The sequence below is a fragment of the Ambystoma mexicanum genome, chromosome 7q (genome assembly GCF_040938575.1).
Source record: "Ambystoma mexicanum isolate Mex_15411 chromosome 7q, UKY_AmexF1_1, whole genome shotgun sequence".
Classification (NCBI taxonomy): domain Eukaryota; kingdom Metazoa; phylum Chordata; class Amphibia; order Caudata; family Ambystomatidae; genus Ambystoma; species Ambystoma mexicanum.
The window spans coordinates 852432743-852445454 of record NC_090941.1 but is presented as its reverse complement, the minus strand read 5'-3'; the positions used below and the strand labels follow the sequence as shown (position 1 = coordinate 852445454).

At 40.5% G+C, this 12712-nt stretch overlaps 1 protein-coding gene across 5 annotated transcripts in view; it reads left to right on the top strand.

Annotated features, from left to right (window-relative positions):
- The window catches only part of DEUP1 (deuterosome assembly protein 1), a 688113-nt gene that overhangs the window by 414848 nt on the left and 260553 nt on the right, over nucleotides 1-12712 (top strand). For all 5 annotated transcript variants that reach the window (XM_069639298.1, XM_069639300.1, XM_069639299.1 and 2 more), the window contains 2 exons: nucleotides 2411-2522; nucleotides 3163-3345. In XM_069639298.1, coding sequence (XP_069495399.1) covers nucleotides 2411-2522; nucleotides 3163-3345 — 295 coding nt within the window. The remainder of the gene's footprint in view (nucleotides 1-2410; nucleotides 2523-3162; nucleotides 3346-12712) is intronic.

The following is a 12712-nucleotide window of genomic DNA, read 5'->3' as shown; positions in this document are numbered from 1 at the left end:
TCTGAATTCGCCTGCATGATCAGGAAGGCGAGCTCTTACAGAAATGTTCTAGCCACTGTTAAATCCTGTCCTAATAATATGTCCTTTGACCATATTTCAAATAGTCAATGACTTTCATTTACTTTCCTCGTCATCTCTGAGTGTGCCACCCTTTTCAATGCAGTGTAACCATGTGAACTTGACAAAGCAAATATTTTGAGCTTTTGTGTTACATGGGAAGGAAAATAATAGGCTCGGGCAATGGAGGGCATCGTTATACTCCATCCTTGTGATGTTTGGCAAGTAGTATTGTCTTGCTCACACTCAAAATCTGAAACTATGATAAGTTCTTTACATTACTAGTCCTAGCACCTTCCACCTTGTTGGATGATAATGATGTGCAATCTCTAACATCCTCTGCCGTCATCAGTCCATCATTTGTGTTGATTCTTCAAATACTATCCCATTTTCTAGTTTCCTTTGCCTGCTATACTGAAGGGCAATAGTCCATTGTCTGCTGCTCTTCTCCCCTTGTATTTCCTACTGTCTATACTGCTCAAATGGCTTTCAGTCATTCCTGCTCCATCACAAACGTCTTACATAGGAGTAAATGGTGCTTTACTGTTTCTGGTCTGAGACATAAATCACAATGTTTTTCCTTTTTCCATATTTTATGAAACCTCTGATTTATATAACAATATTTTAACGGACATGTTTTACCAGCTTCCCGGACACTAGGAGTGAGTCTTCCAAGAACTGTTGGTGATCAGATATCATTTTTGATTACCGTTTTTATTTTCTGATTAAAGGTGGAAACAAACATAAACACCTAGTGACTTCACTGTGACAATGCATTTCTAAATACGTTCCACATGAGCATTATATCTCTCTGTATTTACTCAATACTGTGGCACACCCCTAATGCAGCTTGTGCGCCTGCCTTAAGTGCCAAGCCTGTGTTCAATTGCTAAGTAAGCTCTACAGTTCTCAGGTCTGGGCTTTGTGTCCTCGGCGGTGAACATTCTCTGTGCCAGTTCGTTCCATACTTCTACACCTTCACTCCTCTCATGCATCCCCTTTTGCAGCGCTCTCTGCCACACCGCCGTATCCGCCACTGACCAACGTTTCAGGTCTACCCACCAAGCCTCCATCCTCGGTCCGTGAGCCAATTTCCAGGCCATTGCTATCCTGCGCTTGGCCAGGATGCAAATCAGGTCCTTCATTTTAGATATATGGGCAGCCCGCCTCCCCCTCTCTGGAATACTCCCAGCAGACTCAGGTGGCCATGCTTGCATCATGGTCCAGCCCTTTTCCACCCTCTCAGCTATGTCCTGGCAGAATCTAGCTATTACCGGGTATCTCCAAGACCTGTGCATCATTTCAGCGTTCCCCTGGGGGCATCTGGGGCAGACTTGGTCAGTACCTCTATAAATGCTTGACATTCTGTGTGGGTGCTCAGATATCTTTGTGCAAATGATCTGCATACTCACAAAGCTTTTCAACTCACCCTCACATTGAGTGTGGCATTGATGCATGGTACATGTATGCTCCTTTTCTGTCTTGTGTCTCCTATATCTCGACATCTCTTTAAGGGCCCTGCTTTATAGTTGTCAGGTCCTGAACTCTGCAGAACCCAACCACATCTGTAGCACTGACTGAGCCATTTGAAGATCGAAGGCAGTTTGCAAGTATGACATTACCAAACAAAGCCAAGTCTTTTGTGCATACATCTAATTGGTAGCATCATAAAGAGAAGAATAGCGTTAATCACAAAGCCATTCCGTACGTCTTAATATTTGAAATGGCAAAGATAATTACACTTAAAAATAAACACTTTTGCTTGTGCAAGCGAAGACATGAAAAGAATTAATAGCCTCCAAAATTGTCCTCTGGCTCTGAGGGCTGGAAATAAAGATGTTAGCTTATCAGAGGCTGAATCAACCAGCATTCATAAGAAACCTTTGTCGCGGATTACTTGGAAAGCTCCCTGGATAGTGTTTCATGGGCATCATCTGGCGGGGAAAATCATGGGCACCTTTGTATTCTTTAAATTAAAGCAAGTATGTTTGCATTGTACTATCAGTAGCAGCTGGTACTAGGACAGATAATACTAATTTGTGTTCATATTTAGTACTTCATGCCAGATTTCCTCCTACTTCTAAACACTATGTAATACCAGGTGGCATTATTGTACCACATTTAATGGTACTCAGTGTATTGACTGCATAAGGCGGAGTTGACCCTGCGTTGGATACAAACTTGCAAAGTGCAGGCCAGTCCCATGTGTGAGACCAGCACTTCACTTGTGAGCTATCCACCCCCCCAAAAGAAAACATCACCTATGTTAGGACAAGGAGCTTTGTCTATGACTAGTAGGGTCATACAATTCAATGCAACGAGATATAGTTGTAATATTGTGTTTCTTTTGTAGCTTTGAATGCTCCCACCTACAATTTCAGCCATTTGAAGAACTGACAAAGAAGAAAATGGAGCTGCACTTAAATGAACCATTCCTGGATAATCAGCAAATAGGCCTTGGAAAGGTTTGTGCCGTCCCAGTGGTTTGTGTGCTCTGTTATTGTGTGTTGATAAGCGATTGGGCTGCTCATGGAAAATCTGAAGATGCTCTGTGACAGGTGCATGAATTAGACCAAGTTTAGTTCAAGTTTACAAAAGGGGCTGGACCCGGAAGGTGGTCTACCTACACATTTACACATCCTGAAATTATTGTGGTGAGGTTGGATTGCCAATTCTTTTGCTACAGACCATACAAGTATATCAATAGGAGCTGAATTCCTAATTTCAGACTGAACATTTATTTGCTTTATTGAATGTAACATCTGAAAGAAGTGTCACATTAAAGACCACTTTCCTGAAATTGATCTCTCGGATGGGTTTATGTTGGTACTTGCGTCACTCAATGTAGCCTACATGCCAAACATCAAGACTGTGGCCACTAATGAGGTAGCCTAGGTGGTTAAGGCACCATGTGAAGATGTGTGCTAGAACAGGGTTGGCACTGTCCTCTTAGATACCATGAGTACAGTACCATATACGTTTCTGTTTAGGAGTAGTGAAGATGCAACATGAACACATTGTACTCCCAATGAGAGGCTCTTGTCTTGCCATCTGACATTGTCACCCATGTATAACTATTTATTTTTGCCACCCTGTTTGCTGCAGACTAGGAACCATATTTTCCAGCAAGAGTATGATGAAAGGATGATGAGGGAAGTCTCTGAGCTGCGGGAACAGCTTCGTCAGAAGGATATTACAATAGCATCGATCATTGACAGCTCCTGCATACGGGAGAGCCAGTTAAAGGCAGAATTAGAAATAAAAGAGAAACTACTCTCCAAGCAACAGGTATGTGAATTGCTCCCTGTGTATCGATCACTCTTCAAGGCGGCTTGTTAATAAGGACCGTGTGACGATAGAGGAGCCGCACATTGAACTACTTTCTATGCAATGGCAATCATACAGTGGAAAAACCATGCAAAAATCCAACATGAGAGAAGGGCAATCTGCCCTTGGCTGGCAATACAGCATCTAGGTAGGGAGGCAGTTTGCTCTCTCTGCATCATGCACTGGCCTTCTCATAACCTGTGACCCAAATGTATCTGGACTTTACCTGCTTCAGACACATTGCCACTGAGATCCTTGAGGGCCTTCTTCTCAATGACCACATCTATGTTCCTTTTTTATAAAATGTATGCTTGTTACTGTTCATGCCATATCACAGCATCCCATCTCTACAACCCCCTTTCCACCATCTCTGATTCCTCAGAATTCTTGCGCAATTCAAGAAACATCTTCAGCATCTACACTTCCTAGATAAGATACCCCTATCTAATTTGGCCTTGCATTCATGTCTTGAAAACCTGTAGTCGAGCTAGTGACCAAATGCCCCAGTTGGAGTAAATGTGCTGAACCATCTATGATCTGTTTCATGAAATGGTATGTCATTAATATAGTGTTTAGTATAAAATATTGAGACTATGAAGCTATTCGGAATAGCCTGCAGTTTTGAACGTGAATTTACTGCCATACAGCTTGTTTTGTTAAATCAAACAAAACACGTGAATGGAAGGTTTGGGGTTTGGATTTCTCAATGGTGTGGTTTATGATAAAATGTGTGGATGTTTGGATATAGTGTGATAAGTCCTTACTCTATGCTCCATATTACCTAGTCAGGAGAAGTGACCATTTGGATATAGGGTGATAAGTACGTACTCACTGTTCCACATTACTTGGTCATGAGAGGGGGAATGTTTGGATATAGTGTGATAGGTCCTTACTCTCTCTTCCACATTACATAACTAGATAGGTTTTAACAGCATATTTGTTTGATTGCCATTTTGTACTTCTAGTAACAATGTCTTGTTTCCTTCATGACGTTTGTTCAGAAATTGATTTCTTTTACTGGTCCAATGCACAGGAGCTAGTTTCACTTGAAACAAAAAACACAATTACTGCTCAGATAGAAATTAAACAAAAATGGTGTAAAACCGTACTAAGCAGATATTGTGGATCAGAGAGTAAGGACGTATCTCACTATATCCAAATGTTCTCTTCTCATGGCGACAGTTGTCCACAGGCAGATGAGAACCATAAGCTCAGGACAAATGTCTGAACACTGCAGGAGCAATATTCAATCCAACACAGGTAAATAGATAAAGAACGTGATGCCATAACAATGACAATTCTGAAAATGGTAAGAATTACTACATGGGTATTGCACATATCTCTAGTGCTGTGGACTTGTCAAGTGTATTGTAGTCCAGGGCCTAGCTTCCTGGGTGTAAGAATGTTTGGCTGGATTGTGTCTATAATCTGATATGCCAAATATTGCGCGTCAGAACCAGAGAATTGCTCCATGTGAGGATCTGTAGCCGAGTGGCAGCGGTGCATTGGGTGGGAAGGTGCTTCAGACTATTGGGGCTAAGGAGGCAGTGTGGGGGAAGAAAACATGTTTATTCCTTAACATGGCTATCCAGAGATCAGGCTATTCCACAAATCAAGATCGAGGATTGGGGTCAGACCCAGGCAAACATGGTGGAGTGCTTTAGAAGAAAGCTAAATAGGAATGTGGAGTGAAGGTTTGGAATGGCAGTGGATTCTAAACTGCCTTTGATCAGAAATCCTAAGGAAGCAGAATGTACCCTTGCAGGCTCTCACAAAAGGAGCCTATCTGAGAAGAAGTTTTGGGTTTAGGATTCTAGTAACCACCTTTAAGCAATTTTATTTGTATTCTTAAAATTCAGTTATATATATATATATATATATATATATATATATATATATATATATATATATATATATATATATATATATATATATATATATATATATATATATATATAAAACTGAATTTTAAGACTACAAATAAAATTGTATATATGTATATATACATATATACAAGTCAGCAATATTGCAATACCTACTGCTGAAGTACCTAAAGGTTGCAGTGAAATTGGTTTACTAAAAGAGCTAGAAAAACTCCAACGAAAAGAAGTGAGCAAATGGTGGGAAGAACACTCACTCACTACATAGAGGTGGGCAGAATCCCACGGGGTTTGAGGATCCTCACTATTCCTTCTTTTGAGGAACAAGATCCCGCTATGCTCAAAGAATGGAGTTATGCAACAAATGGAAGGTCCAGAACCTTTTTACAGTTATTGGTGAAATATGCTGGTGGTGATCGATTAAAATATTGGAAAAAATAAGTGAGGTAGAAAATCAATTGAAAAAAATACCAGAAACTGAAGATGGAAAAAAAAAACTTAAAAGCATGATGGAGAAGAATCTGATTGAATACGAATAGGAGATAAACAAAGGAAACAGAGAAAAGTTCTATGTGATAAGGAAGATTAAGAAAGAGTTTACACTTTCGCCAGGAGGTTTGATCAAGTAGGACAAGCATCCTTGGTCAAATCAACGAAGCCAGCTGAAGAAATAGAGGGTGGCACAAGTGAACCTTCATCGGCCTCAGAGTCAGACCTCACAAGTAGTGAGACGGATTAACCAAACATTTGTTTAAATTCTTTAGACGAAATGCGTTTACTACGCCAAGATGGCAAAAAAAAAAAACAAGAGGTGGCAATCAAATTCGGGGGAGAGGCAGAGGTGGCCGAAAACGAGGAGGGGGCAAAGGAGCAGGAAATGCAATGAACAATACCGCGGTCAGATCTCTGCGCTCTGGAAAGTTATGGTATGTTATTTTGCACTTATATAGCGCCTTATATACCATTGGTATGGTCTGAAGGCGCTTGTAGGTTGAACGCCCTTGGGAACCGAAGTTCAGATCAGTAGAGAGAGTAGGGAGAGTCAAAAGGTGCGTGTGAGCACCGGGTATGTGTGCAGCTCGTGCAGTACTCGTGTAATAGCTGCTTCTTAGCGGTAGGTGTGGTGGTTGAGAGATCAGGGAAATGTGTTTGTTCTGGCAGGATTTATCTGGAACGGATGTGGCTGCGTTAGGCCTGAGGAAAACGCCTGGCTGGGGGTGTAAAACCAGCAGTGTTTACATACAGTGATGTGGAGTAAGCGGCGGAATGTTGGTATGAGAACAGTTATACCGAATGGTGTCATAGTATCTCTGTGTTCTAGTTGAGTAGTGATGTAAGGAGAGAGTAAGCATGGTGGCGTGGTATGATCGGTTATATGCTCTTCAGTGAGTACCCTTCTAAATGCAACTTTCCCAGAGAGGGTATTGGGCGCACTTCTAAATACAGTTTTCCACAGAGAGGCTATTGGGCACACTTCTAGATTCAGTTTACTAGATGCTATTGGGAACACTTCTAAATTCAACTTTACAGAGCGTCTATTGGATACACTTCTATAATCAACTTTTACAGAGGGTATTGGTTACATTTCTAAATGCAACCTTCACAGCGATGCTATTGGGCGCAATTCTAAATTCCATTTTCTACGGAGAGGCTACTGGGCGCACTATTAAGTCAATTTTTCAGAGAGGCTTTTTCCAGAGAGGTTGTTGGGAACACTTCTAAATTCAATTTACTAGAGAAACTATTGGGCACACTTCTAAATGCAACTCTCAGAGAGGCTTAGGGTATACTTCTAAATTTCACTGAGGGGATATTGGACTTACTTCTAAATGCAACTTTCACAGAGTGTCTATTGGGAACCATACTAAATTCATAGCGAGGTTATTGGGCACACTTCTAGATGCAACTGTCACAGAGGATCTTGGGTACACTTCTAAATTCAGTTTACCAGAGAGGCTATTGGGCACACTTCTAAATTCATGGAGAGGCTATAGGGCACGCTTTCTTAATGCATCTTTCACATGTTAACATTCACAATTCCATCTAGATGCGACGCAGGCAATATTCACAACTCCATCTAAGTGTGGACATGCTAACATTCACAATTCTATCCAAGAGTGTACATGCCAACATTCACAATTCCATCTAAGAGTGGGCATGCTAACATTCACAATTCTATCTAAGAGTGGACATGCTAACATTCACAATTCTATCTAAGTGTGGACATGATAACATTCACAATTCCATCTAAGAGTGGACATGCTAACATTCACAATTCTATCTAAGTGTGGACATGCTAACATTCACAATTCCATCTAAGAGTGGACATGCTAACATTCACAATTCCATCTAAGAGTGGACATGCTAAGATTCATAATTCGAACTAAGAGTGGACATGCTAACATTCATAATTCTATCTAAGTGTGGGCATGCTAAGAATCACAATTCTATCTAAGTGCTAACATTCACAATTCCATCTAAGAGTGGACATGCTAACATTCACAATTCCATCTAAGAGTGGACATGCTAAGATTCATAATTCTAACTAAGAGTGGACATGCTAACATTCATAATTCTATCTAAGTGTGGGCATGCTAAGAATCACAATTCTATCTAAGTGCTAACATTCACAATTCCATCTGAGAGTGGACATGCTAGCATTCACAATTCTATCTAGGTGTGGACATGCCAGTATTCACAATTCCATCTGAGAGTGGACATGCTAGCATTCACAATTCTATCTAGGTGTGGACATGCCAGTATTCACAATTCCATCTGAGAGTGGACATGCTAACATTCACAATTCTATCTAGGTGTGGACATGCCAGTATTCACAATTCCATCTGAGAGTGGACATGCTAACATTCACAATTCTATCTAGGTGTGGACATGCCAACATTCACAATTCTATCTAAGAGTGGGCATGCTAACATTCACAATTCTCTCTAAGTGTGGACATGCTAACATTCACAATTCCATCTAAGAGTGGGCATGCTAACATTCACAATTCTATTTAAGTGTGGACATGCTAAGATTCATAAAACTTGAGAATCCATCTAAGTGTGGCATATGCTAACAATCATATTTCTGTCTAGATTTGGCGCAGGCTCGTCTTTGTGGTTCACTCGTGGTATGGTTAGCATTATACTGCAGGCAGTGTTTGCTGTCCCGCCATGAATAGGTTTGGGCTGGTGGTCACATATCACTCTAATAATGCATGGTGCAGGTATGTAGCAGTCTAGGCCATTGATAGGTAAGTTAGAGTCACAGGAGCTTTCTGGAGTAGAGTGATTGCTCTACTCCCCACCCATGCCACACTCACGGTTTTTGTTGGTGTCTGTTGGTTGCTGGCTTCCTTGGTGTCCCCTGCGAACACCTGCAGACACTTTCTGGAGCCGCCTCTGTTGGAGCCGCCCTTGGCCTCGGGGCCCTTAGCCGCTGGGGGCTGCCGGGCAGAGGGCTGCCCTGGGAGGACCCGTGATGAAGGGAGGGGATGGGTGGGTCGGGAGGCGGGAGCGGGACCAGGATGGGTGGGGGGCGGGCTGGGAGGCGGGCGGGCGAGGGAGAAACCAGGAAGGGGAGGCCAGGAAAGCACGGGGCAACGCAGGGCATGGGGGAGCAAATAAACCCCAAAAATCACTCAAATGGGGTCGCTGATGGGAGGGACACTCACCTGTTCCTCAGAAGTGAAAGAGGAAAAGTAAGTGAGACATCCCAAGAAGAGGACAACAAGTTCAAAATAATTAATTTATCGGAACATGTTCTCACTGCCAGCCAAATAAACTATTGAGTTTAGGCTTAAATGTTTGCCCCAATGCTCAAAATGATTATGTACAAACTCAAATTGACTTTAAACAGTTCATACGCAAAATACATCTAAAGACATTTTCTGCAACAAAGGTTCATAAGAAATACCATACACAGAAAGAAACCGGGCAAACAGAGGTTAAAATAAAAGAATTGAGTGTGTTATCAGACCTAATTGGCCTAGAAAAAGGAACAGATCTAGGTGCCGAAGATGAACCTATTGATTTTGACGAACTGAATATTAGAACAGATTGGACAGCCAAAAGCAAATTGAAACAAAAGTCTAGGTTTAATCCTACAATGAATATCGGGAGCAACATTGAGGCATTTCAGAGCCTAGTTGTTAAAGATTTGAAAAATCTGCGGAGGATAAAACACAAGCGAACATTCAAGGATAACATGTCAGCCCAAGAGAGAGAAGCATTGAAAGAAGCTAAAGAATTGCATTATCAAACCATCAGATAAAGGGCGAAATATAGTCATACAAAACAGAACTGACTATATAAAGAAGCATATAAGCAGCTCAATGATAAAAGATGTTATGCAAGGATTACCACCAATCCAATTAAGGAACTGGAAACCGCAATAAATCTGTTCCTTTCAGAATGGGAACAAAAGGGCATTGACAGAGGAGACCCACAAGTTTTTGTCAATAACTAACTCGATTACACCCTCTATTTATTTTCTCCCGAAAGTTCACAAAAATGTACAAATAACACCACGAAGACCTATTGTTTGCCTTATAGGCTCAGCTTTGGAAAATATGTCGAAGTACATAGATGAAGTCCTTTTTCCTTTTGTATCTGTTCTCCCATCATATGTCAAAGACACTACATATTTTTTGACCCATATTGAGGGCATACCGTGGGAACCAGAGTATTTGATGGTGACTATGGACCTGGTATCACTCTAAATGTCTATTGACCACAAATATGGAAAACAGGCCTGTCAACATTATCTTAACACCAAGTCTCTAAATTACCTCAAACATATCAGGATGGTTTTGGAAATGATCAACTTCTGTCTCACGAACAATGTATTCCTTTTCCACAATTAATATTTCAAACAAATGCAGGGGACGGCCATGGGCACTACCTTTGCGCCTTCCTATGCAAACCTAACGATGGGAGCATGGGAGGAACTAGAAGTATGGGCAGACTGTAATCATGAATTCACAAATAACGTGGTTCGCGAATAACGTGGTACTATGGCTAAGGTTTATAGACGATTTGTTTATAATCTGGAAAGGTATAGAGAAGAGATGGCTGGATTTTGTCAAAATTCCAACAACTTGAGATTTACGGAAGCACATAGCCGCACACTGATCACTTTCTTGGATGTTAACGTAACAATTGTGAATGAAAAAGTAACCTGTGAGTTGCACAGAAAAATCACAGGATCCAACACACCATTACATGCCAACAGTGGGCTCCCAAAAAATCTTATTTTGAAAGTCCTGTATGGTGAATTCATACGGTTAAGAAGAATCAATAGTACACTAGAGGCCTATGATTTAGAAAGTAGAATTACAGCTCATGTCTTCAGAAGACAGATGTACCCCAAGAAAGTCATTGAGAGGGCATATCTCAAGGCAAGATTAAAAGAGAGACAAAAAGCCTATTATCAGGATCTAACAAAAAGGACACAACTGATGCCGAAAAAGAGAGTAAACGCCTTACCCTAGCGTTTGACTCCCAATCATTTTCAATCAGACGAATCCTTGAAAAACACTGGAAGATCCTCATGGCAGATAAAGATAAAAAAAAATACCCTGAAATAACTTTCAGAAGAAACCGTTCCATCAAAGACACTCTGGTTCAGAGTTATATAACCCAAGAAGAAGATAAGAGCAAAATGAGTTGGCTAGTAAATCAAAAGGCGGGTTTTTATAAATGCACACATTGCAATAATTATAAATATGCCAATAACTGTGGCTCATTTAAACATCCCATCACAGGACAAATGATCCAGATACCAGACAAAATGACATGTTAGACTGACTATGTAGTATTTATCCTCACATGTTCTTGCCAGAAATGGTATATAGGTTGCACTGAGTTCAAATTAACGATTCATATCCAACAAGAGCTATTGCACATAGCGATGTAAACTACCCGAAGGCCAAACATTTTGCAGAATGCCACAGTAAAAATATGGGAAGTTTCGGTTTTTCTGGGATCCATAAAATCGAAACAGGACCAAGAGGAGGTGACAAAGAAAAATTATTGAGACAAAAAGAGAACGTTGCATTCTGGATTTTGAAAGCAAATATCCGAATGGTCACAACATCGATGAGGAACTCTAGACCTTTATAGGAAAATGAGATATGCACCTTCCCTTGCTCGTGGCCCTGGTTGTAGAAAATAAAATGTACTGATTAACCTCAGAATGAATTCTACTATGATGCCATTTCCTAAAAAACGTTTTTTGTGGACACGGTGCTAAAAAATTATGATTTGCTGAAAGTTCTAATTTCATGTCCAGATTTAATATATTTTTATCTTTCTATTTTGGTGATTGTGTCTCTGCTATTTTGTACACTGTATTGACAAGTGGAAGTGTTTTAGAAAGCTTTATGGTTGGTTAATACTATTGCGAAATGGGCAAAGTTAGATGCAATTTGTAATCAGGTGAAGTGATTTTCCACGGACACACTTGAGGCTTTGAGTCCTGCACTTTGTCAAAGCCTACTATGCACCACAATAAAAGGCCGGATGGCTAAAAATGCAATATGCTGCTGAGGTACGGTGTCGCTTTTGCACTATGCACTTTATACTAATAATGCTGCTGTTGCACTATGCACTTTGTAGAACTAATTGTATTATGCACAGATGTATTATATTGTCATTATATCTAATATGCTGCTGATGAATGATGCTGCTTTTGGACTATGCACTTTAAAAACGAATTGTATTGTTGCACAAGAGCAGCATGTTGCCAATATATATATACATTTTTTGTGCTTTTGTACTATGCATTTCCAACATGCTGCTTGCGAATCATGCTGCTTCTACACCATGTACTTTAAAAACGAATTGTATTGTTCGCAAGAACAGTATGTTGCCAATGTATATACATTTTTGGTGCTTTCGTACTATGCATTTTTAAGAATTTATGGGTCCTGAATTGAGGGTTTAATTCCTGCTAACTGCAAAGAAAATGCATAATTTTTTGGCTGTGGATACAGTACATGCAGAGGCATACTTGCAGTTATTCGCCACTCTCAGACAAACCTGTGGTAATTGGTGGCAGCAAGATGATGTAACCTCAAAACAGTAAGTGGCCGAGATAATAATGAACCTCACTGGTTGCTTATGCACTATGCACCTTGGGAAAGTAAATGTAGTTGATTGTGTTGCAATGCTGTTTATGCATTATGCAATTGATTTTATAGCACCAATAAGTATGGGCTTGAACTAAATGATCTCAAGCAATTGAAAGGTTACGTCACAAAAATTGCGCTGCTATGCTGCCTGTGAATTATGTACTTGATTATATGGTAATCTCAAGTATGAATTTGCATTGCAAACTAACAATCAAAAATGAGGAAACATTTTCTGAAAAAACTTGAAATAGTAATTGGAAACCATGTAACCCCTAAATAAAGTTATCCTGTTTAATGGGGTAGAGGGCACCTCAGG